This window comes from Conger conger, chromosome 1 (assembly GCF_963514075.1).
Source record: "Conger conger chromosome 1, fConCon1.1, whole genome shotgun sequence".
Taxonomy (NCBI): domain Eukaryota; kingdom Metazoa; phylum Chordata; class Actinopteri; order Anguilliformes; family Congridae; genus Conger; species Conger conger.
The window spans coordinates 61962602-61988585 of NC_083760.1; the positions used below are offsets into that span (position 1 = coordinate 61962602).

General features: G+C 48.4%; 1 protein-coding gene across 2 annotated transcripts in view; it reads left to right on the plus strand.

The window, feature by feature from the left end:
* bbs9 (Bardet-Biedl syndrome 9) overlaps positions 1-25984 on the plus strand; it is a 161613-nt gene that overhangs the window by 121310 nt on the left and 14319 nt on the right. Inside the window, exon 22 of one of the 2 annotated variants that reach the window (XM_061260009.1) lies at positions 22803-22907. The exons of the other annotated variant lie outside the window; for it this stretch is intronic. Within the exon in view, the coding sequence (XP_061115993.1) occupies positions 22803-22831 (29 nt within the window). The 3' untranslated portion in view covers positions 22832-22907. Of the gene's footprint in view, positions 1-22802; positions 22908-25984 lie in introns of those variants that run through there. 2 annotated transcript variants of the gene reach the window in all.

Consider the following 25984-nt stretch of genomic DNA (forward strand, 5'->3'; position numbering starts at 1 on the left):
TTTATGGGCCACTGCCCGTGTGGTACACAGATATAAGCTCCCAGCTTATCTCTCTCTCTGCCTCTACGTCGGAGCGACTGACCTTCTGGGACTTTTGCCGGAGGAACTGCGTCTGGGCGCGAGGTTCGGAGGTTCCGTGTTTCCTGGAGGGGAGGTGTATGTTGGAGACGAGGGGGGGTGGGGGGTTGCTTGTGGGGTCTGAAGTGCTTTTCTTCTCCTGTTCAGCTCTCGTAGGCCTCCCTGGGCAACCGGTGGAGCAAACCTTCCATCCTTCCGTCTCCCGCACTCTGTGACCTGACCTGACCTGACCGCAATCCCTGACGCCAAGCACACATTCTTCAGCCGGGGGGGCCCAGGGCCCCTGGGGACCCCCCCCCCCTCACTGCGCGGGTAGCGGGCCGGGCGGACAGACCACAGGGCTCACCCGTTTGGGGGGGGGGGGGGGGGGGCGTTTTGCGCACGAGGCGCGGCGTGAGCTGCCTTTGAAGTCGCGGCCCTGACATTGAAGCGGGGCGGCATCTGCTCAGATGGGCCGCGGCCGGCCGGAACCAGGCGTAAATGTCAGCCAGTTAAAGGCCGCTTTAACCAAGCAAATCGCCTCATCTTAAATCAACAAGGACTCGGAGTCCGCCTGCCATTTCAAACAAAAAACACCCCCCAGTGCCTCTGTCACAGCCGGGAGAGCGCCTATTGTTTAAGGAGGGGAAAGTCGAAATGTTGCAGTGTTAGTGGCGACCTTTTTTAACCTACTGCAGTTGCTTTTAGGAGTTTATAGCATTCCTCATCCAGGGCAGGGAATGCATGTCTCTTCTTTTTTTTTTTGCTTTCTTTGTCATTTTCTTTCAAATACACATTTCTCTCGTGTCTCGTAATAGCCAGAGAGTCTCCTCCCTGTCCAGCTTGCAGAATGAAGCTTGCATAAGTGGAGGCACTCACACACACGCACACACACACATACATACATACATACATACATACACACACACACACACACACACACACACGACACAACACACACACCTTTCTGACACCTTTCTGTACCCAGTGTGAGAGATGTGAACAGTAACAGTCCCAGTGTGGTCTAATTCTCTCCAAATCTGATTATACCAAAGCCATTTTATCCAAAGCGCACATGTGCTCCTCAGTTGAAATATTTCAAAGCACACTATGGATCCCAGTTTGTAGATGTGCTCCTAAATTTATTCTCTCGAGTTTTCAGGTGCAAACACTCTTAAAATGGGAGCTCTGCAGTCACAGAGCAAGGAATTGGGATCAGAGCGCCCTGCTTGGGGCTCTAGTTTGGAGTCCAGGGTTAGCTGTGCCGTCAGACCCTGCAGACGGGTGTAAGGCTGCACTAAGCCTCGGGCTCTGTAGGGCCTGTGGGCTGAGTCAGGTCTGAGAACCTGAGGCCAGCCGTGTGGAGAGGGAGAGCAGATCTCAGGGGCTTTATGGAGCTTTAGCTGCCCTCTCTCAGTCCTGCAGAGCCAGCAGCTGTTGGCTGAGTTCTCCCTGAACTCAGAGTCAGACTGGCTCCCCACACGCCTGCTTCTGCCACTGCTTAATGAGCCTGTCTACTGCGCAGAGAGAGCCCTGACTCAGCACTGACACACACTCACACATATGTACTGACACATACACATACACACACACACACACACACACACATATGTAATGACCCATACACACACACACACACACATGTAATGACCCATACACACACACACACATATGTACTGACACACACACACACATGTACACATACACACACATACACACACACACACACACACACAAAAGTAATGACCCATACACACACACACACACACACACACACACACATGTAATGACCCATACACACACACACATATGTACTGACACACACACACATGTACTGACACATACACACACACACACACACAAAAGTAATGACCCATACACACACACACATATGTACTGACACATACACACACACACACACACACACACACACATGTACTGACACATACACACACACACACACACACACAAAAGTAATGACCCACACACACACATATGTAATGACCCGTACACACACATACACACACGCATACACACATATGTGCACACTGATACACACACATACACACATACAGTATACAAACACACAGTACATACACACACTCGCATACAGTATACACACTCATACACACACATAAAGTCACGCTCTCACACACGTATACACACACACATACTGTATATACACACTCATACAAATGCAGTACATACACACAACACTCATGCACATATACAAACACAGACATACACGGGAACATTCAAATTCATGGACACACCCTCACATGTGCGCACACTTGCCTCACCCACACACAAACATACTGACAAGGATAACTAGATGTGCATGAGTCATGTTTCCATTAGAATACCCAAACACTCACTCAATCACACAGACATACACACACATGCATACACACATACTCCAACTCATACACATGCACTCTCTCTTACACACATACACGCATGCATTCTAGTGTACACACACACACACTTATATTCATCCCAACAGGCTTACACATCCGCCACAAAGTTTTTGCTCTCCAAGCAAAAATATATAGACTATTTACAAATATACATACTGTATATATAGCCCAAAGATTGTAATCTTAAATAAGATCATAATCTTTCTCATGGTACGTTCTACTGTATTTGTACTAGAATGTTCTGTGGGAACTTTGTGAGTGGAGACCCTGTGTGTGTTTCTGATTGAGTGTATGGGCCGTGTCCATCCTCTATAGTGGCTCCGCAGTGTGTTTGTGTGCTCAGTCATTGGGATTCCGGCTCCTGTATTTCCCTTTGTCTGACACACCAAGTGGTAATCTTCACTAGTTTAAAGAAAACTGCACTTCTCCATCACTGATTCTCACTGCAGAGTCACACTGGCATGGATACACATACGGACACACACACAGCTTTTTTATTCTATTCTCACTGTGAGAGGTGGTAAACGGTAACAGACCAACTGTGGTTTCATCCTGGCATTCACATCATACACATAAACTTTGTCTATTACGTGATCATTTGGTTCAGTCCGATTCCTGTCACCTCACCAGTTTCCAACAAGGGTGGACACGCCATTAGCGCTCGCTCTGTGAACCAGAGCTCTAATATAAACGCCACGGCTCTCCCGGGCGCTCATCGTGCTAAAGCTATAAACGAGCGCTCAGGAGTCCGTTCTGATTTGTTTAAGAGAAACCACCTCGAGTCTTAATCTCCGTCACAGAGCCGTCTCATAAGCAGAGCTGCAGAAGCACTCCGATAAGGAGGGAACGTTTTTGTTTAGGCTAGGTCACCTGACCCCTTCACAGTCCAGCCCCACCTCTAAGGCCGGAGAATGCGGAACTCTGAGATAAGCGTTTAGCTGGAGGGGCTTTTGGTTTGTGAGAAGGAGCTTTGATTTCTGTCTACAGTCATCCTAACTGGCTTTGGTTATTAGCATCGCTTGTACTGCGAGGCTTACTTCACGTAGACTGGCATATTTCTCCCCGGTAACAGGACGTGAAACCCGAAAGCTCTCTCTCCCTTTCCCCCCTTTCTCCTCTCCACCAGCTGTAAGAGCCAAGCTCTCCCCCAGTTCCCTCTGACAGTTTGAAAGGAGTGATTTAAGCCAAACTGATTACTTTTTATAGCGGGGTGAACATAAAACTTTGAAATGCGACGGACTGTGAAAAATGCATCATCTATGCAAGGTCTCACCAGTTCTTAATTTTCCCTCATTTGGGAACCCCCCCAAACACTCGTTTTAGATTTGACCTGGGTTTACACAGTTATATGCTGAAGAATTCCGCTTTAAAGCAAGTTTAATGTTTGACGTTAGTCGTCTCATTAATTTAGTCGGATCCGTGAATAAACACTGTCGGTTATTTTGCAGTGCGCTACGTTTTTTTTACATTTTTCTAGACCGAAATGGTATAAACATTCAGTAACGTGTAGAGCCCTGCCAGCCTGAATGCCAGGCTGCTGGTGCCATGGCCTCATTTTTCATAGTGAAATACAGGTCACACTTTACAATAATGCTACATGCATTGGCATTAATTATTGTAGCTGTTCAATTAATCAATGTACAAATACATTAAGCATTAGGAAACCATAGGAGAAATGTATAATTAGTTAACCATTAACACATATTGACTTTTTGTGCTTTCATTTTTATATGAAATCGCATGAACTAATGTCATTATTAACATCAATTAATGATGTACAAATACATCATTCAAGCTGTACAGATTAACGTCCGAGTAGTTAAGTTGGTTAACAGATACATTAGCTAATGCCAATTCATGTAACCTTATTGGAAAATATTACCGAAATACAGCTTTATGAGAAGGCTGTGAGATATTATGATGAGTATGCATGTTCTAGGGTTGATAGAGCAGCATTAGTCATTCAGGGTGAAGCATAGCCAGGAGACCTGGAGTGGGATATTCATGGTCCTGGGCGTCAGTACCCTGCTGCACATCATGCCCATGAGGTATCACCGACTTCTTGTTGCCAATAGAAACAGGACTTTCCAATAGCGCTACATCCCTTTTACAAATGCTGTAATTGCTATGAATGCCCACAGCTGACATAACTCTCTGTATGGGTCTTTTTTTAATGATATTTATTAAAAGATTTTGATAAAAGAGGAAAGGTGACTCAGCGCCCAGGTATGTATTACTCTGGCGGTTGAACCAGGTCACAACTGGTGCGTGGTCCGGAGGGCCTTTGGTGTAATTTTGGTGTTTAACGTGGTTATAAAGCAGTAAAGTGGGCCCCGGAGCCCTGACGTGCTCTCCCTTTCTGCCCCACAATGCCTTGGGGCAGAGGTACTCTGCTTCCAGCTTTTATTGCTTTTCCAGCGTGTCTGTCTGGGAGCAGGGTTTTAATTAGCCTGCAGCAGGTACAGCTTCACAGGCCCAGTGGGTTTTGGGAGGGACGGAGGGGGAGCACCGTTTAGATTTAATTATTCTCCTATTATCTCCTCATCCAGCTCCCGTGATTTATTCGTCCACCTTTCCCACCCCCTCGTTGCCCCCAGAAACCCGCGCTCGAAGCGCAAACACGCCCCCCCCTCGGGGAGCGTCCAGCAGCGCGGGTTTGAGAGGCAGAATTTACTGCTCCGCACCCCTCCGATTCTCATATTAAAAAGAGAAAATCCTTTGGTCTCCAATAAAGATTGAGTGGTGGGGGGGTGGGTGTCTCTCAAATTCCTGTCTCTCTGGGGGGGGGGGGGCTTAGGGCCTCCAGTTTGTGGAGGCAGGCTCTGTTCGCTGTGATAAATAAAAACATATACTCTGTGGAGAGACTATAAAAGCCTGGTTTTGCGTTTGTAGGCCCTGAAGGTATCTCTCCTCTCCTCTCCTCTATGGTACCTGAATGGTCTTCCCATTCTCTAGGGTGCAGTGGCGGTCTTTCTTTTTCCCTGTTTTTAGAGGATTCCTCAGCTTCCATCCGCCCGCTTGATTGGCAACTTCCTCTCAACCTACGAGAGCTCTTGAACAGCTCTTGAGAGAGGGGGAAAAGAAAGTTTGGCAGGAGTGTGATTTTTCTGGAGAAACCTAATTAATCATTTAATGAACACCAGCCTTTTCATCCTCCCAATCTGGAGGGGGAAAGAACCTTTCCTTTTTTTGCCATGTCTGCGAATAGAAAGAAGCTTCTTTGTTCGATTTCTTGTGAACTCTTTCTCTGGGTGTCGGGGAGAGTGGAGGTAGTTGGCAGGACTCCTGAGAGGGGGGCAGGGGTGGCAGGGTCTGCCAAAAAGACACAGTCCTGTTCGCCCTGTGCCTGCCCCTCTCATATTAACACAGAGTTCTTATAAGGGCAAGACCCAGGCCCCCTTTTCACACTGTTCATTATTTCTGTTCTTTGTACATTTCTGCCGAGGAGTTTGAGGCAGAAGATATGAACTCCTGGGTTATCACCCCACAGAGAGATGAACAGATGGAAGAACAGAGATGGAGGAAGGAAACGTATGGGCAGTGAGCCTCCTGTAGCAACTGTGGATTGACGGCGAACACCATTTCCTGGTGGAATTTGAAAGCAATACAGTCCCAATTCTGCAGACTACAGGGTAGATATACTGAGCCGATTACTTTGGGAAATTACAGACCAAGTTGGTGGTGAAATGGGAACAGTACACTATTACACCACCACTCTGTTTGTTCACCAATCACCACACTGAGCACTGAAGGGTCAGCATCTGGACAAAGGGGCGGAGCATCGGGAGCTGGCCATGATTGGTGCATTCGGTCACTGGAGTGACACCTGCTGTTCTCGTCTCCATAGTGGCTTTGTGATGTCACGGTGCCCGGGGACAGAGCGGAGATCATGTGACAGAGTTGAGAATAGCACAAACGGCGCAGTGTCTATTTCGAGTGCCTGACCGCTGACCCTTTTAGGTAGGCTGGGGCCGTCCCAGCGTGAGGCCTTTGGTGTGTTGTGTCCCCGGTCGGCTGGGACAGGCTGCCTGTAATGTTATGTTAAACCCATCCCAACCCCCCTCTTCTGCTGAGGTCAGGGCTCACAGGCAGGTCAGTGTTAACAGGACGTCCCACCCCAGGACCCCTTCACTTCTCATTGCGTAACGACAGCTGAAATAGTACTTTTCAGGAGCTCTGTCCATGTGGGTTCAGGGCTAGGGGGTGGGCGGCCATCTTCTTTCTCCAGTCACTTGTGTGCTTTCCGTATCTCAGGTACACTCGGATCGGTCCAGCGCTTTTCATTTCCCAAGTGCTCCTCTGGTATTCCGCAAACATCGGGCTGCAGGAATTCCCAGGAAAGCCATCAGCATTCTGGTTTTCCGCAGAACACCTCCGTCAGCTTCCCGCCGCTCACTGGTAGCCGGAAGAGAGGAAGTATTTGTCCAAGATCGGAAAAACTGATCGTTGTGAAGAGGTAAAAATTGCTTGTTAGGAACTTTGCGTGCAAGAACTTTGAGCCTTTTCATTGTTTTTTTTTGTTCATATTCAGTTGCAGATATTTCACATTACTTCAGTTCTGGACAATAAAAAAGGCTGTTCAAACAGTCCAGATGGGATTTGTGGCTGCTGGGGTTGGTGTTCCTGTCTGAGGGAGTGCTAGGTCGTGTACAGCAGGAAGTAATCTGTGAACATCGAGGCAGTGGTTTTCACGAGGGCTCAGGTTACTTCCTGCAGACCAAAATCCAGGGCTACAGAGTTGTCGGGACCTTGCGCTAATGCTAATGCTAACCCCCCCAAGCCATACTCTTCCCATTACACTGCCTGTCACACACCCTGTCCTTTGAATCGGCTCTGCTCTTTCCCATACTCAGCTGTTCCAGGACCCAGGCCATGATTTTTTTTTTTTTTTATATACTTTTTCTCTTTTCATTATGACTACAGAGAAACGGAACGATATCGTGTTATTGTCAGAGAAGACGGGGATAAGTGGGGAGTATTAAGTGACCTGGGATCGGCTGTAATGAATCGGGTGCCTCGGCGGGTTGTAAAGCGCGATTGGGGGAAGACACCGTGGGGGGACCAGCGACAGGCAGGCGATCGAAACGGGACCCGGCGGACCGCTCGACCCAGTCCCTCAGCCGCCCCAAAATTGGACACGCTCTGGATCTGGAGCAGAGGAGAGCGTATCGCTGTCGGGGTCTAATCCCAAACGTACATAACCCTGGGCTTTCCATGCATCCAGAGCGAGTCTCTCACACAGACAGTGAGTCACCAGCCTGTTCTCCGCTGTCTGGGACGGTGGGAATACGCTCCAGCCCCACTGTGGCCCCAGTCCCCGAACATGGGCCCCCAGGCGCTCTCTGACCCCTGTCCCTGAACACAGGCCCCCAGGCCCTCTCTGACCACCTGCAGACTGGATATGCTTGTGTCATGCCCTGCCCTGTCTCTTTTTATACATGTTTTTACCCAGCACTCTTCTCTGTATTTCACAGCTTTTCGCTCATTCATCGAGTATGTGTGTAATCTAAGCTATTTTTGCTCTACTGTATTCTGGCCCTGGGACACTAAACCTGCACCCTCTTGGGTGTTAGCTACATACCCAGCTCCATAACTAATTAAGCCTTATAACGCATGAACTGACCTCTGTCCCCTTTCCTCAACTGACTCTGGGTCAAAGATGACTTTTCAATCCAAATTGGAGAGAAAATGAGAAAGGTGACAGCATCTATCAGGGGTAGTCTGTCTGTCTGCCTGAGTCATTGCTGGTGATGAGTTTGAGCGATGTCTGGAGGTCTGTGATGCCACTGGAGGATTGGGGCAGAGCTTGGATACGTATTCGTGTGCGGCAGCTAGAAAGCAGCATAGAGGATGGTACTGAAGCTCAAGCCTATTGGTCCAACAGGAACCCCTCACCATTGAACATTGAGCATCCAAGGAAGTGTTTTCCCTGAAAGGCCTGCCTTTCTTTGAGAATGTCTGCTCTCAAGGGTATCACAACATTTTGAATAGCCAAAACGCCTTTTCTTATTTCTGTGAGACTCTTACTGTGATAAAATATATCACTGGTACTGGTTATGTAGGCAACTGTCAGTCATGTTTGTTCAGATTCAGTAGTGATGTGCCCTTAATGGTCAGGTAAATGGTTGGCATTTATATAGAGCCTTTTATCGCGCTGTACAATTGATGCTTCTCATTCACCTATTCATACACACACTCACACACCAACGCCGATTGGCTGCCATGCAAGGCACCATCCAGCTCGTCAGGAGCATTTAGGGGTTAGGGGTCTTGCTCAGGGACACTTCGACCCTCCGACTGCCAGACGACTGCTCTTACTGACCCGATGTGCTCGGATTGGTCCATGTCCAGCAGGACAGCTTGCTCAAGTCTTTTGTTGTGTGTGTCCTTGGGCCTTTAGGTCTGATCTCCATCTGGTAGACCACCCTCAATCTCCCCTGGCTCTGCAGCTGTGGGGGGAAATGAAATGGCCTTTAATACATTCTGTACATTTAAGGCTGTTCCCTAAATTCACACCTATCATTTATATACATCCAGGCTGTGCGCGACTATTCTAATATTTTTTGCGAAATGCATTGCAGGGCTTAGTAGCGTGTAATCCGTTTCAGAGATGGAATGGCTGTAAGATGACTGGGTCAGCAGTATATACTGTATATGCTTTTGCGGATCGGGCCTCTGGGATATAGCTCTGCATTTTCAGACAACGGTAGTAAACCTGTCAAATCCCTTCCCTCCTCAGCACATTATATAGTAAATTTTGTTGTGCTTTTTCCATGGATTCCGGTTCTGGAGACCCCTGAGCGGTGGTGAGATTTGATTAGATTTTTTTTATTGAACAGTGAGCTGGTTTCATCATCTCACATCAATTACATGGATGAATGCTCACGTGTTTTGTTCATATCTCCTAGTTATTCTCAGCCCAACTAAATAGAAGTCTGTGTTCCTCAAGCAGAACTGGAGCTGAAGAAACCTCTTGGCTTTTAAGCTTTTTTTTGGCAGAAAGGCATTTCGAGCTGCAGGCCAGGGTCCCCCCAAAAGCCAGCTCAGTGTCTTTGTGCAAGAGACTATAGCTGGGAAGATGTCTGTTTATGTCATCGATCCTCTCTCCCAGGGTACCTCGGTCGTCTTGCAAGGATAGACCACATCGTGACCGCAGTGTGTTCGTTTCGCCTGAGGCTCCTCCCCTTCCATCTGGAAACAAGCCTCACCACCCCCCACCCCCCAACCTAAGCAATACTGCCTCACCCCTACACACGCATACCCACCCCAACCCCCGCAAAAATAACATTCGGTCCCCCCTTCCATGGGGTTGACCACAGGACACACATGGTCAAGGACTAGGACGTGGACTAGGTGTTGATCTAGTCCTGTGCAGCCTGAGTCTTTTTGTCCTTTTTTGTCCCTTGTGTAGTTTCCTCACAATGGTGCTGTGACGGTGTAACATTATGGAGTGCCGCATGGCGGCGTTGTCCTATGCTGAATGTGTTCCACTGCTCCTCTTCATTTTCTGGCAGTTTCCAAGCAGTCTCGACAAGGAAATTCCGAAATGACGTGGAAGCGATTCTTCCTGTTTTTGTTGTTGTTTTTCCTTTCATGGGCTGACATGTTCTCGCTTTTTAAAGCCATATTTATGGCTCTTTTTGTTTCTGAAAATAGTTTTTCTCCTCTTGTTTCACAGTCAGCTTTTACGTGCTTGTCCCTTCCTAGCGGATAGGGTGTGTTCCCATTTTGTATTTCATCTAGTTTCCTAATGAGCGATGAGTGAACTTTAGCAGCGTATGTTGTTCAGCTGGGTCTAAGACATCTTAATTGGGCTTTCACTGTGTCCAGAGACTGGGCCAAGCTGTGAGGGCAAGAAGCCTAAACCGAGTGTTCATGCAAAGGCTGCCAGTTCATTTTGATTGGTCTAACTAGATGTTAACACACCATAATTTCCCATACATGGTCAGATGAATGTGATGGGAACTCAACCCCGGCTTGCAGTTGTTATGTTTCTAGTTTAGTATCTGTTTATGAATTTTCTATTCAGATGAGTGTGGCTGAACGCATTGCAGACAAACTGGACAACAGTCCAAGCCTCATTATACAGAGTGACTTTTTGTGAAGACCTGAATTTGAACTTGAACTTCTCTGCAGCTTGTAACCAGCACGGGTGAACCTAACGTGGCTTCATGTTTGCATGTTGCTAGCTCAAACTAGGTACTTGAATTCCTGAGTCCATCAGCCAAAAGTGTCAACATTCATGTTTTGGAAAGGACTGGGGTTTCCATGCATCCAGAATCGTCCCATTCTAGTTTCCAGCAGCCCAGCCCGACCCACCTTCGACATGCGTGTGAGACGTCAGGTTACCGCTGTCCCCCGGTTGCTCTGTGTTTGTGAGATGCCTGCATTGTAACGTAACCGATTTCAGCTCGGATATAAAAACCGCTCGGGACCCCCTGGGTTATACATATACATTTGGGGTTTTTTATGGAGCAATCAGGAGCCGCAGCCATCGAAGCATTCATGCATTCTCACTCCAGCAGAAAGTTCCCTTTGTTCCCTTTGTCCATGAATAAAATGCACGCTGAACGTTTACTTAACATCGGTGACCAGTGCGGTTTGATGGAGATTTATATTCTAACGTCAACCTTCACTAGGCCGCACTTCCAAATCAACAAACGCCAAGTGAGGTAAGGTTCTACTCATGGACTTCCCTTCCCGTTTTTTGTTTATTAATAGGAAGTTGAAGGTTTCCCCAGACGCTTCAGACTTCATCGTCCCTCTTTTCCAGAACTCGATCTTGTTTGTTTTTCCAAAGCTCATCTAGCAGATCATTATTTTTTTATTATTTTTTTCAGAGCAATATAAATAGGAAGTCTTGCATTTCTCGGTTTCGTTTCCAAAAACGATGAGTCAATCGAAATGAAAGAAAAACACTTGACGATAACCACAGCTCTCAGCTTTAATAGGAGGAGCGCTCAATGATCTAATTTACCAAAACAAACGCTCTGGAGGCTCAAACCAAACCAGAGCCCACATTCCCCCGAGCCTTTGATCGAGGCGAATTTAAATCCAGTTTTAGCTGTCTCTCCTACGTTACATCTGGAGGATTCATTCCTGCTACTTTAAAAACAAAAAAAACGTGTCAACTCAGAAAAGGCTTCCCTCTCCCCCCGTCCTCTGAAAACAAGCATGGAGGAATCTCACAGTTCCCGCTTACTGTAAGTCTGAGCGCGTGCGAGGCGCAAAACTCTGTTTGAAACGCTGTCGCTGGCTGACATCTCCAACCTGGGACCCATAAGTCAAGGCGGTGGGTTCCCGCGGACAGAGCAGACAGGGAGGCCAGCGGTGGCTGACATAGCAGCGTGTGTGTTTTTAATTCAGCCCGAGGCGGACTGGGCTTTCGCACGTAGGGCACGGCGTCGCGTGGTTTAATGACTCCTGAAAAGGCTAAGCAAACAGGCCCTGATGAATCGCGCTCCCCTCTCTGGGGCGACGGGCCCCACCCGCTCCCTGCGCAGCGGCAGGAGGGGCCCCAGCGCTGGTGGCGATGCCCAAACCCAGCCTGGCACAGGAAACCGGCCTTTCCTCCGCCTCTGGAAATAGACGTCGGGACGTTTCCTCTTCAAGTGCACTTCCCCGCGTTTAACGCAGACCAGCTGACTGCAACCATTTTGAACCCTTTCATCCCTGCGCTCAGCTCTGCACCGTAGCGCTCTCTCTTAATCCCTGTGGCACGGGCAGCCGTGCGACTCGCTGCAGTTTTCCACGGGAAAGGAGGCTCACGTCGGGCATGTTTAGACTGACTCGGGGTGACAGTCCGATGGGTATCTACACCTCTCCAGTCTGTCTCTGGAGCCCCCTGCCCCCTCTCTGGGACCACACAGAGCCCTGTCCCACACATGGAGGCTGCCCTCCCCCACCCTGTCGCCCGCAAGTGGGTTTCAAGTGGCCCTAACCCAGAAGTCGGCGAGCGTGCTTTTAAGAAAAGAAACATGGCAGGGCCTGAGAAGGGGAGAGCAGCCCTGCTGAAGCAAAAGAAAACAGGCGGGGAGGGGGGAGGGGGGGGCGGACGGGCGTCAGCGGACAGCGTTTGTTTTCATACCGCTGGTGTGAACAGCCTCAGGGCCCCTGCCGGCCACGCTGCCAGAGCGCCACTGCCCTCATCTTTTAAACAACGTGTCAGAAAATCAAATAGGTGTGTAACCCGAGGAGGAGAGGGGCAGGGGCGAGGCAGGGAGAGCCGGGGGCACACGGCCCCGCTTCCCGTTTTCGGATCCGCTTCAGATCACAGTTACACGTCTTAGATCACGGCAGCGCACGCTCCGCCAGTGCTCCCCTGGTTTGGGCTCCCTCTCTCCCCCCTGACCCGAGGGGTACGGCCTGTACCCCCCCCAACCCGCTCCCCCAACGCCATCACCGCCAGAGCCCCTCTCCACATCTAAATGCCCTCACGCCCCGGCGCGTTGCACTCTGGGAACCCATCTGCTGCTGAGCTGTGGGTCCTGGGCTGTGAACCCTCCCCCAGATGCGTTCCAGATGAACAAATGAACCGTGTTTTTACAGAGACGCCCGCAACCGTGGTGGGGGGGTGGGGGGGGGCGGGGGGCGCACTGTGGGCTTCTGGGAACCGGTGGAGGTGTTAATGCTCTCTCACCTGGCCATTGCTGGGTGAAGACGTATCATACACCATGATGCAACTACTGATTTTCTTCTGATACAAAACAAAAAGCAAAAGCCTGGAATGTTTTTAAAAACTCCTCGAACACGGTGCAGACCTGTTTTGTGAGCTCTCCCCCTGTGAGACTCGAAATCAGATATGTTTCATTGGCATGACTGCGCACTTGGATGCGCTGCCAGAACTAGTCATTTATAACTTTAATAAATGACGTATTAATGACACTGAATTGGAACTGGAATGGCAACAGTAACAACAACAGTAATCGGGACGACAGCAGAAGCTGTAAATAATATTGGTCAATTGGCAGATTTGGGTTTTATATTGTTCAGGGAGTTGGGGGAACCTTTGTATTAGTTCATCTTTCATGCTCCCTCTCTCTTCCTCTCTCCCTCTCTCTCTTTCCCCCTCCCTCTCCCTCTCAGACTCAGAGACAGAGGGAGTGTGTTTGTTGGGCTGTCAGTGTTGCCCATGGTGTGTCTCTGTTGTGGGCAGGGCTCCTGGTGTGAGCTGTGTGTCCAGTCTGTGTGTGCTGGAGTGACTAATTGTCACTTGGTATCCATTACTCTTTCCACACTGTTTATTTGTTTCCTTTTTTTGTCATGTCTTTAAGTGGTGGCGACACCACTCCCTTTCTTCTGCGCATAATGCCCTTATTCCTGCCCCCTCCGTCCTGTTTTAAAGACCTGCCCGAGCTCCCAAACAGCCCGATTGATGAATGGCACTATTAAACCATCACTATGGCTTGTCCTTCCCTGACACTTGGCTCCAAGACTGAAGGCCTGTGTTTATCCTACAGTCACAAATTGTGCCTTTCATTCTGGGGAGCTGAACCCTGTCAAACACTTTACAACCACTGAGTTTGGCCTCTCTCTCTCTGTCTCTCTCTCCCTCTCTCTCTCCCTCTCTCTCTCCCTCCCTCCCTCCCTCTCTCTCTCTCTCTCTCTCTCTCTCCCCCTCCCTCTCTCCATCCCTCCCTCCCCTCTCAGTCCAGCTCATTTGGCTTTATTGGCATGACAAGAATACGCTTACAAGGCCAGAGCATAACCAACATAATAAACAGCTTTAAAAAATAACCTGCGATAAATCGAATTACAATAAAAAAAAATAAATACATTCAGCGTATTCATAAAAATAACATACCTCCTCATCAGAAGTGTCCGTCATAAAGCCATAACTGTACCCCCCCCTCCAATATTTTCATCATCCGTCTCCCGTTGCCACATTTCTGACAGCCTGCTCAAATGAAAAGGCTGTTTTTGTAAGAAAGGCAGGGGAACAGAGACACAAAGAGCGCGGACCTGCAGTTGCGGCTGGGCGCGGACCTCTCTCTGTCTCCCAGTTAACAACCCAAATAAAAATTTGGCGGCGAGCGCGAGGCGACAGGCTTTCGAGCGGTTAACCGCACGGTGCGTGAGACGAGGGGCGGGGGGGGAACGGCTTCAAAGGAGCGCGTACGCACACACACACACACACACACACACACACATATATATATATATATATATATATAAATGCATATTGTAGGAATATAAATGAATATGTTTTCTCTTCTGGAGCGACGGAGGTTAGCGCACACATCTGCTGCCGGTCTCCCCCTGGGGTTGCGGTGGGCTCCTGAGCTATTTGGCAGTCAGCACTCTTTATTTTTGCCGCCGCTGGAAAAGCTGTAGCAGAACTGAGAGGCTGATGGGGCGCGAGACCCCCCCCCCCCTTCATTTTTCGCGGGTCTCTCTCCCGCCGCAGTGATCTCGTCAGCGTAACGTTTTCTGACAAAGTGCTCCTGAGGACCGGAGACGCTGTTTTGACTCCAGGAAGCCCACAGAGGCGAACGCAGGAATGGCGGCCATCAGGCCCCGGGAGGGGGGATTAGCGTGGGGCTCCTCTCTCCTCCGCAGCTGGCCCCAAACCCACCGCGTCCGGACATCCACCTAGCCCGTTCCACAAGCCCATTTTTACCTCTGCTTCATTTAGGAGACGTTTTCACGTCTCATAACTGTCGCTCAGGAGAACAGACCAAAAGTCAGACGTTTTCCCTGCCAGCGACCTGGCGAATCCGGCTGGATTTGAGTTTGAGTTCAGTAGGCCTCTGGAAGTAGCCCTACATTAATCCTCGCCTGTTCATGGACTCCTCGTACATTTACCCTTTAGTGGTGAGTCTGTCATCGTGCCCGCACATTCTCCGCACGGGAAAGTCCATGTGCGCAGATTAAAACCAAACCCACCCCCAGCCGGGGTCTTTGCCGGGCTGGGGGTTGGTTTGGAGGAACATTCGGTTGTCCTGCCTTGTCCTCTGATTGGCGAGTCACGCGCCTGCACTCCGGTGCCAGAGACAACACTGGAGCCATATTCTGTTTCATCCATTCTCTCCGCAACACAGCGGCCGATGCGACCCGTCACAAGATGGAGTGGAGCGGCCAGTGGAATTTCCAAACCCTGAGATGTCAGCACTGCGGTAAACTTGCATTCCAGGAGGCAGAAGAAAGCGTATGCAGAGGAGCTTCAATGCTTTAAGAATGCAGAGTGATTTTTCAACATAATTTCACTTCCAAACTGCTGTCATTTTCATAAAAATTCTGAAAATTGATTATAATTGAGACTGTACCACGTCAATAGTACCATCTGACAATGTTGGGGAAGGAGGAGGAGTAGGAGGAGAATTGAGGACATTTCTGTAGCACTTTTCATGATCTCTAAGAGCTTCACAGAGAAGGGGCCAGTTCGCCTCAGCCACCTCAGCCAGGTCCTGCTCTAGGTTACGGTAAAGTATGCTTGAAATCAAAATAATGCTGGCATCGTTATATTTAATAGCCATAACATTTTATACTCGGCTTTAGTCTATTTTGGAAATCTTTGTCCTAATTAATTTTACTCACTGTCCACAGTCATCTGGATTACCTGCCAAGGAACTACAAAAACTAAATTAGCTTCTTGAGCCAAATCTGGCACCCCATGCATTGATGTAATTACTGATATGTTGATTGTTGTGCACTGTCCCTTCTAAATAAATCAATAAAAAATAAATAAATCTTGCCAAAGAGGCTAGTGGCCTTAGCTGGGCTGCAGAAAGAAGGCACTGCCAGCCTCCCTGTATAAACACCATGTTAACTATATGCGGTGGAATTCGTTTGATTTTACTCTGTATTTCTGTGTGTGAACAGCTTTGGTCTTCATCATCATGGCAGCTTGCTTTAATCCGCTCAGTATTGCGCTGTGCGCTGTGCGTTGTGTACGTAGCATAAATACAGAACTCATGGGAAAACTGTGGCTGGAACACACCCGTGTGGAAAGGGAAGCCTTTCAGATGAGCCTGCGATAAACTCGAGGCGCTGTGATCTTCAGCTGCTGTCTGAGGCTCAGTCCTCTCACTCAGCCTTTCATTTAACACCATTTTTTTCCCCGTTCTGGCAGTGGGTACAACAAGGAGACTCCCAAAAACAGGAACACACAAGGGACTGACCCCCCTAAACTTCCTTCCTGTCTCTTTTCGGAGCACCTAGATGCACCCGAGTCGGCCCCCCATTCTGGAACAGTCTGAAGCACTATGTGTGCGTTTTGGGGGGTTTGGCTTGAACTGTTTTGGTTTTCAGATCCAGTCAATGAACCCCAATGTCGGTGGACTGCAGTGGCTTTTGTAAGTGTGATAAATGCACTGCGGTGATAGGACACAGCTCTCCCTCTGTCTGACTCCTGCGGCCCCCACCTGAAAGAAGCCTCTCTTCCCCCCCACCCCCCCACCTCCTCTGCCCCAGTGTGGTCGCAGTGACCCCCCCCCCCATTTTACTGACACTCTGGAGAATTAATGACTGGGAGCCCCGATGAAAGTATAAACAGAGCTTTGTTTGCTTTAGTAGGCGTTAGGACTGTAATTCTTTTTAGCGCTTCAGAGAAGAGGAGAGAGAGGGAGGGAGGAAGAGAGAGAGAAGGAGAGAGGGGGAAAATCGTTTCCAGCGATTAGCGGCACGGCGGTGTTTGTTGTCGTACTTGTCACCGCTAACTTAAGCGCCTTTCACCCTGGCCTGTCGGGGCCACACACTGGCCACCCTGTGCCACATGCTATTTTGGATAGAGGGGGGCAGGTAGGGTCTGGGGGATTTACCCAGACCATGGAAACCTCCAAGGGCTTTCTTTATTAGGCATACCCACGCGGCACATTAACATCGCAACCCTACGTGCCTTTCACAACATTTTCGGTGGGTTTTAGCTTTTATCGCCTACGGGAGAGGGGCGAGGTGTGAAATTTATTGCTGTTTTTTTTATCGAAGGTATTCTAAAACATTTACTTTTCACCCCTTAATATATTTTCTGTGTATTTTTTCCCCAATATTTTCCAGGGTAGGTTTGGTGGGAACGGAGGGGGAGGTGCTGTTAGCGGATGACTGTTGCCGGGTAATGCTGAATAGGGCTTGTGTGAGGATAGCGGGAGGCTGCAGTTAAATGTCACCTGCTATCTCAAGGCTGGGGAGCAAACAAAGGTAGAGAGCTCACCCTTTTACAGCCTTCCTGCTTCCTCAGCCAGGTGTGAGCGGTGTGTCTGCCTCTCCGTCCGCTTCCTGCTCCTTCTGCTCCGGTCATTTACGCTCGCGGACGGTTTTTTATTGTCGCTCGTAAATGTACCCTCGTCAGGGGCAGAGGTGGGGTGGGGGGCGAGATGTCACGGTTACTGACGGCTGTCGTCGCGGTGACCCCGCGGCGACCCTATTATCGTCTGCGAGGATGTGCCCCGCGTTTCGGCCGTCAGAGGAACCGGCGTGGGCCGAGCCCAGATTAGATATGCCCCTGGAATGGGAGGCACGCAAACGTGGCTGTAATCTGCCGTCCGGGCTGTGGGGGTGGGAGGGTGTGGGGGGGGTGTTCACTGCAAACAATTATACCACCCTGTGGTCGGAGGCAGCTTCTTTAATTAGCATGATACACACGACCTGCAGTTACTCCTGCTTGTATAATTAGCATGATACACACGACCTGCAGTTACTCCTGCTTGTATAATTAGCATGATACACATGACCTGCAGTTACTCCTGCTTGTATACTTAGCATGGTACACACAACCTGCGGCCATGCCTGCTTGTATAATTAGCATGGTACACACACCTGCAGTTACTCCTGCTTGTATAATTAGTGTGGTACACACAACCTGCGGCCATGCCTGCTTGTATAATTAGCATGGTACACACAACCTGCGGCCATGCCTGCTTGTATAATTAGCATGGTACACATGACCTGCAGTTACTCCTGCTTGTATACTTAGCATGGTACACACAACCTGCGGCCATGCCTGCTTGTATAATTAGCATGGTATACACACCTGCAGTTACTCCTGCTTGTATAATTAGCGTGGTACACATGCACGATCAACAGCCGCTCCTGTGCAAGCATAGCTCAAACACAGTGCTTACAGTGATGGAGGGATCCAGTATGGTCTAAGGTTCTGCTTGCGTACAGTTTGCTACGTTCTCCAAGAGGTGACCATGATGTTTCTGCTATTCCACCCTAATCTCGGGAAAGACCTAAATTCAGTTCCACAGCAATCGGCTCAGTATTGGTATGCATTCTTCTATGTGGTGACTTTTTTTTCTTTTAATTACTCCAAGTATGTAACTGCGGTGTCTTTTAATGCGTAATTGCTATAACTCAATGTAATGCCAGTGTGCATCTGTAACCATATACGTTGTACATCTGCCAAACAAATGGAGACAAGCTATCATTTCCCAATGTTTAAAAAAGACAATAGCGCACACATGGAGAGGAAATGACTGGGCTCAGTACGAATGGAGCTCGCGACCACAAACACAAGAATGCCAGACAAATTGCTGTCGAACTCAGAACTCCCCCACAGGCTCTCAGAGAAGGTGGAAAGAGCAAGAAAATGTTTGGGCGACACTTGTTCCTTTTTTTTTAACTTTACTTTTGTTTCTCATTTCAAAAATGGCAAATGGAATGCTGAATGCAGACTTGCACAGTAAAAATGTTTAAGAGTTACAGGCAGAGGCGGAGTTTTCAATGCGGGAGCCTCGGTGGGCTTTAATTAATCGGCGACTTGTGGCTTTCTGGCGTGTCGTGTGGCTCCCGTTGTTTGCCTTGGCAGCGTTTAGGGCCCGGCTGACACTCTCTGGCTCTCTGGGGCCGCAGACTGTGGAAGGGGACTGCAGAAAGAGGTCACGCTTTCTGTGCCTTCAGCGTCCCTGTGCCAAGGTTTGTTTGGAAGATGTGCCAGTGCTCTGCAGCTCGGAGGGGTGAAACGGAACAGCTGTGGAAGATGAGGAAGACACTTTTGTTTAAATGCTGTCTTTTACTGGCCCACAATTCCCTGTTCTGCAAGCTCCTCCCACTGTGCTCTAATTGTCTGTCTGGCCCAGTGCCAATCAACATCCACTTGATAATCGAGAGCCACTTGCTTTGGATTAACTATTTTAAAATAGCTGTGTTTGTTTATTGTTTTTCCACCTTTGTTTTTTTACATGTGTGCTGTCAGTTTAACGGCCATAAATAAGTGTTAGGCGCACATGTCAAGAATTAGCCACAATTACAATTGTGGTCAATGAACCCCAATTTATTCATTTGAAACCACCTACTCAAGTGGTTTTGATTAGCAACATTGGACTGAAGTTATGATCAGTCTATATCTGAAATAGCCTCCAGTTCTGTTACTTGAATTAACTTCCTCCTTATTCAATTCATCATTTATTTAAAGGGAATTTCACAGAAGTTTCAAAGTCCCAATTTAAAAATACAATAAACGATAGTAAAAGATAATACACAGCAATTGGGGTACAGCATACAATACAGCAACAATAAGGAAACAAAAATATCAGTAGTTCAAAAGAAACAAAATCTTAGGGCTGTTCAACTTGTTGATTTTGTCCAAACCTGTAGTTATAGCAGAAAAGGCCAGTTAATATTGCCCGAGCCTGAAGTTATGACAGAAAAGGCCCCTTGATATTGTCCAAACCTGAAGTTATAGCAGAAAAGGCCAGTTTATCGATGCATGTATATTTGTTTACGTTGTGCTTGAACTACTCAGAAAGTCTGGAGCCCCAGCCCCGACTCCTCCGCCTGGCCCCTGGGCAGATCCCCCAGCCCCGGCTCCTCCGCCTGGCCCCTGGGCCGATCCCCCAGAGATGAGATCCTCCAGAGACAGACTCAACGAGGGCCCTGTTTCCCAGGGTGCAGTCTGTGGAAGCCACAGTCAACCAACCGCAAACATATCTGCGGCGATCAAGATGGCTCTCTCTGCCCATTGTGCCGAGCGTTATAAACAGACTTGCTCTCAGGATGAAGCCCGTTATCGTCCTCGGAGGCCCACATGACGCTCAGACGATACATGCTGATCTTATCTCCGGCCTTCCCACCGGCAGGGGGGGGAGGAGTTATTTATTTTTCTGTTTGTTGCTGTTCTGGAATTTTCTTCCACAATAGAAGGAAGCGGGAATAAGTCAGTACAGGTGTATTTTCCAGCATCGTAAGAAAAAAAGAAAAAAATGAGAGGGGAACTGGATGAAATGCAGAGGGAGGGGAGTTCTGTCAGTGGTTTGGTATCCATTCTGTTTGTAAATGAGGCATGAAAGTGGAGAGCAGGCCCTTTCAACAGACAGTGTTCTTTGTTTCTATGTGCATGTGTGTCTGTGTGTACACTGGCTTCAGAAAGTATTCAGACCCTTTATTGATTTGTATAACTTTTCAAAGATTTTTAAAACCATGTTTTTACTTTGTCATTATGGGTTATTGAGTGTTTTGTCCATTTAAAATTAAATGTTCAACACAATAAAGTGTGCAAAAATGAAGGGGTCTGAATACTTTTTGAAGCCACTGTATGTGTGTCTGTGTGGCTGTGTGTGTGTGTGTGCACGTGTGTGAGTTGACATGTGTGCGTGCTTGTCTGCATTTCTGTGGTGTGTGTGTGGTGGCAGCTCAGCTTAGTCTTTAGTCTGGGCTGTGATTGATATCCTCAGTCAGAAGTGTGTGTGGGGGGGGGTGAGATTACAGGCATCTCTTGCTTTGAAGGCTTTTTTTTTTACCCGTGGATGGGAGACACAAGTCTGCAGTGAAGTAGCTGTCTGTCATTGGAGACACATTAGAGGCACAGGAGCAGGAGAGAGAGATGCTGCCACATGATGTCCCTACTGCCCTGTCCCTACCCCAACCCCACAGTGGGACCTGTGTCCCTACCCCAACCCCATGCTGGGAACCTGTGTCCCAACTCCCCTATCCCTACCCCACCCCCACCCCCAACCCCACATTGGGACCTGTGTCCCTACCCCACTCCCAACCCCAGACTGGGAGTCTGTCTCCCACCTGGAGCCCCATCTGCATGATATCATGATTATGAGGTTTGAACTCATATTTCAAATAGTTCAAATAGTTAATCAGTTAATCAGCTAAGCGCATCCCATGAAGTTCAGCAGACCTCTCACTTCAGACTGGACCTGGTCAAGCTCATATCATATCTTCAGGTTATGAGTCTGTGGAGTGTGGCCACATTTGCACTGGCAGTCTTCAGGTGCTGTCCGATGCAGGGCAGATACAGGTGTGTTTTACTGAATTGTACAGTAATGCTAGCATGTGCAGTCTTCCTCGTGTTAAACACAGGTAGCATGGAGACACTGCGCATTTCTAGTCAACGCTAAACACACTAAAAACAGTCCTGAGTTTTTTCCTCATGACCTGGGAGAGAGGGAGAGAGACAGGTGGCTTTGTTTTGTCTCTTCATTTTATCCACAGAATAAATCACTTTTTGATACACATCCTGTGCTTCCTGGGATTCCAATCTCATAGCAAGCTTCCCACAGTGAGTGCGCGTTGGTGACTGCACGTGTGTGTTTCAGAAGCGTGGGGCGCAGACAGTGGGAACACACTACTCTTACTCTAAATTCCACGATGACGACACGGACGCGGTTCCCGCCCTGTTCGCTCTACGTTCCTCCTAGTGTCCGTTCCAAAGCATATTTCATCATTCGTCTGAAACAAGCTCGTCTTTTGTCGCTGAGGTAATATTAGTGAGGTGTGTTTGATTCGGTTAAGTGGTTTTGGGTGGAATTTTCTTGTCAAAGGTGAGTTTGTTCATAAATACAGCCCATTCTTTTACCTCCCTTCTCATAAGCTTGTTAATTTCAGCAGCTCATCATGACTCATATGGTCCTCGGTCCAAGCCAGACTTGTGTCCCCATACCGGCTTTAGTGTGTATCCCTGCCCCAAATAAGGGCATGTATTGAGACACGTGTGTGTTACATTACATTATAGGCATTTGGCAGACGCAAATGATCCCTGTGCAAATTGCATAACCATAACCAGGGATAAGTGCGCTCAAAACCCTAGAGCAGTGCTGCTCAACTCCTCGTCCTGCCAGCGGCAGTGTCTGCAGGTATTTGCTTTGACCATGTGCTACACCACCTGATTTCACTAATTATTTTACCTGCTTGGATCATAGATTAAGTTAATTAGTGAAATCATGTGGTGTAGTGCACGGTTGAAGCAAATGCCTGCAGGCACTGCGGCCCACAGGACATGTAGCTGAGTCGCGCTGCCCTGGAGGGAAGTACAGTTCCAACTGCTAGAAGTGACTGTCAAAAGTTACTTTTTAGGTTAAGGGATACCTGGCCCCACTGCATTCTGGGAACACTCATCCCCTAGTCACGGTGCCATTTTGTGTCCTCCGCCACGTCCTGCAGGTGCCACAGAGAGGATGGGACGGAAGTAAGCTTCACTTCTGCAACATTCCTCTGCTACGCTCATCCAGCTCCACAACGACCTGAGGCAACGTGGCCTTTCATTTCATTGGCACCACGCAGAGTACAAATGTTGGTTTTTGGCAGGTTTGGTTGGGGAGGGGGCAGGTTGAGGCCACAGATCCCCATAGCGCAGGGGAAAGCGGGACTGGCATTGCCAAACCACAACACAGAACGCGCTTTAACTGTTTGCACCTGGGGAAACAACAAGAGCCCGAACAAAGCCCCGCGTCCGCTCCGCTCGCACCCCCGACCTCCCCGTTCCCGTAGCCATGACTACTGAGGGATAGCCTCCCTCAGTGCCGCCGTCGAAGCCAACATAGCTGCCGTTCTCTTTCAAAATGCGTCCGTTGTATGGCTTCCGCCTCAAAGTGGCGGCCCGTTGCCTCTTTCCTTTACTTGCTCTCTTGCCAAGTTGACATTGTCGGCCGTGAGCCTGTGAGGTCTGTATCGCATTAAATAATCAGCGAAATGGCAGCAAATCACGGCCCTGTTATGTTCATATTTTATCCACTGTTTCCCACTGGCGGTTGACCCTATTTTGACGTTCACTTCTTGTGATTTTGAAGTTCACTTATTGTATGTGTTGCAGAGACACGGAAAAAAAGCTAATCCTTTTGATGCCGTGCCACACACAAATTCAAAGGACAATAACAAAGCAACGGAAAGCGAAAGACCCTAAACGGTGAAAGGCTCTCGAGGGACTGAGGTTAATCGGACCCATGTCCACGCCAAACCTGAGGATGGGATTCTCAAACTGTGCTATGCAGTGTGTACTGTCACATTAAAGACTTTAGCTCTTCATGTTAGATGCCACTCCTAAAAACAGGACTGCCATGAACATGGTCTTTATCCCTTCTTCCTTTTCCACGTTCCTCATCCCCGTCTGATTGGCACAGTTCCAGTGGAACAGTTATGGTGTTACTATCGCTGGACCAGCCTCTTCAGAGATTTCTTCCCGTCTGGGATTTTTACCTTGCTTGCTTTTTGAGGCTTCAGGCCTGGTTTTCCTTCTGTTGCTCTGTAAAGCATCTTTGCTACCAGTCTCTATGAGAAGCACTATAAATAGTCAAATAGAGTTTTATCTCACTGATCGGCTGATGTAAGGTGAATGACCTTTGCAGTAATAGGAGAGGTGTAAAGGTGAAATTGTACAGCAGTCTGCCCGGTTGCAGGGAGTTTGCTGTAATGGGAGAGGTGTAAAGGTGAAATCGTACAGCAGTCTGCCCGGTTGCAGGGAGTGTTTGCTGTAATGGGAGACGTCTAAAGGTAAACTTGTGCAGCAGTCTGCCCGGTTGCAGGGAGTGTTTGCTGTAATGGGAGAGGTGTAAAGGTGAAATCGAGAGCCTGAGCCTGCTCTGTAAAGAAGGTCCCAGCCCCCATGAGTCTGGACCTTGGGCTACGGTTTCATTTGTGTGAGAGGGTCAGTGTGTTTCCGTGGTCATTTCAGCATGTAGAAACAGCCTTCTGTTCTCTTTGATTCATTACGAAAATGTCATTACGCTGCCGCCCGTGTGGTCGGGCATTCTCTCGTCTCCCGCGGCCATTAGAACTAGAACGGCGCAATGCGATCTCTGCGTCCCTCCCGCCCCCTCCGTTTCGGCTAACGAGGAAATGAGAGGATAATGACCTTTACCGACGGGGTGTGTTTGGATTTGTCAGTCACCCACAGCTGCCTAACAGGACCAACACTGTATGTGATCCTCATTGATGATATTTCCGATTTGAACTTTCAATACGTACATGCGGGCAAAGCACAAAGTCCTTTCTGTTCAGATGAACGCAGATGCTTCAGACACAGAAATGACGGTCTGCACAGCCCACCGTGTTTACATAGTTACGTGTGTTTAAAATCGCCATTTTATTAAAGTCAGACGTAGGGCGGAACATCCTAGGTTTCATTTCAGAAAAGGGGGGGGGGGGGGGGGGTCTGCATGCGCTTGCAAAATGTTGATAATGTACTATTTCCCTGGGCGCAATGGTGACGGGGATAGAAACATCAGCACCCTATTATCAGTGTCATGTAGCAGAATGAATGCGAGACACGGATGAACTGTGCTGATAGTGAGCTAATGTGTCCAGATGTTACATGTGTATGTGTTGTGGGATGTTTATAAAGCATTATTATGAGTGTGGATGTCCCAGATCTCCTCACATCTGGGCTATAGCACGGTCTCCGCCCGCGTGAATGCTGAAGTGAGCTAAGCAGCAGGAATGACACGCTTAACAAATGCATGGTGAACCATCGCTGCTCTCTCAGCATGCAGGATCGTTCGCAGAGCTAATTAGCCGAGCGTAAAAGTGGACGTCTTCCACCTCATTTATCAAGGAGCAGTACTTCTTAATTCAAAACTGCAGTCACTTGTTAACAATGAACTGCAAATAATTCCAATTTTCGAATGAGCGAAGGACCTCTTGACCAAGACAAATGTGGATGCTTAAAGCAGACGTTGGACAACCGCACCGCAAAGAAACGTGACTATGAAATATAGGAAAAGCCGGTGAAACCAGACACAAATGCTAATCTGACACGAGCAGTGTCAGAGTCCCAGTGGTATTGTGGAAAAAGGCCTTGAAGGGAGTTTTTCAGTTGAGTCCAAGCCTGGGGATGTTGGTGCTGTTAATGAAATCACCAAATTCGTATTTCTCCTCTGCTTCTGTGCACCGAGGCCCTGGGGGAAGTTTAAAACCAAATGCTTTCTCCAACGTTTACATTTCAATTATATTTTGAAATGTAAACTAAGCTTAACACAAGACTGACACAATATGATAATAGTACTGTTTTTTGGGGGGTTTTTTTCTTTCTCCTGCAGCCACATCCTTCACCCCCTGGAGAAGCTTATTGGTGGGGAAGTCTACTGCTTACTGCCGCGTAGCGATGGAAGCTGTTTAAATGTTGCATGTTAGTGGGCAGCCTGACAGACAGACTCCATCTTTAGGAGGGCACTGTCTGCCCACACCTCCCATAAACACACCACAGCTGAAAAATGTCATGTTTACAAGCGAATCAGTCTGTTTGATCCAATACGGACAATGGCACATTCTTAGTGGCTTTTGGAGATTGGCGTGATTGTGCGCTCCCTTTGAAACGGGATTCATTTAGGCAAAGTTTTATTTAGACAGAA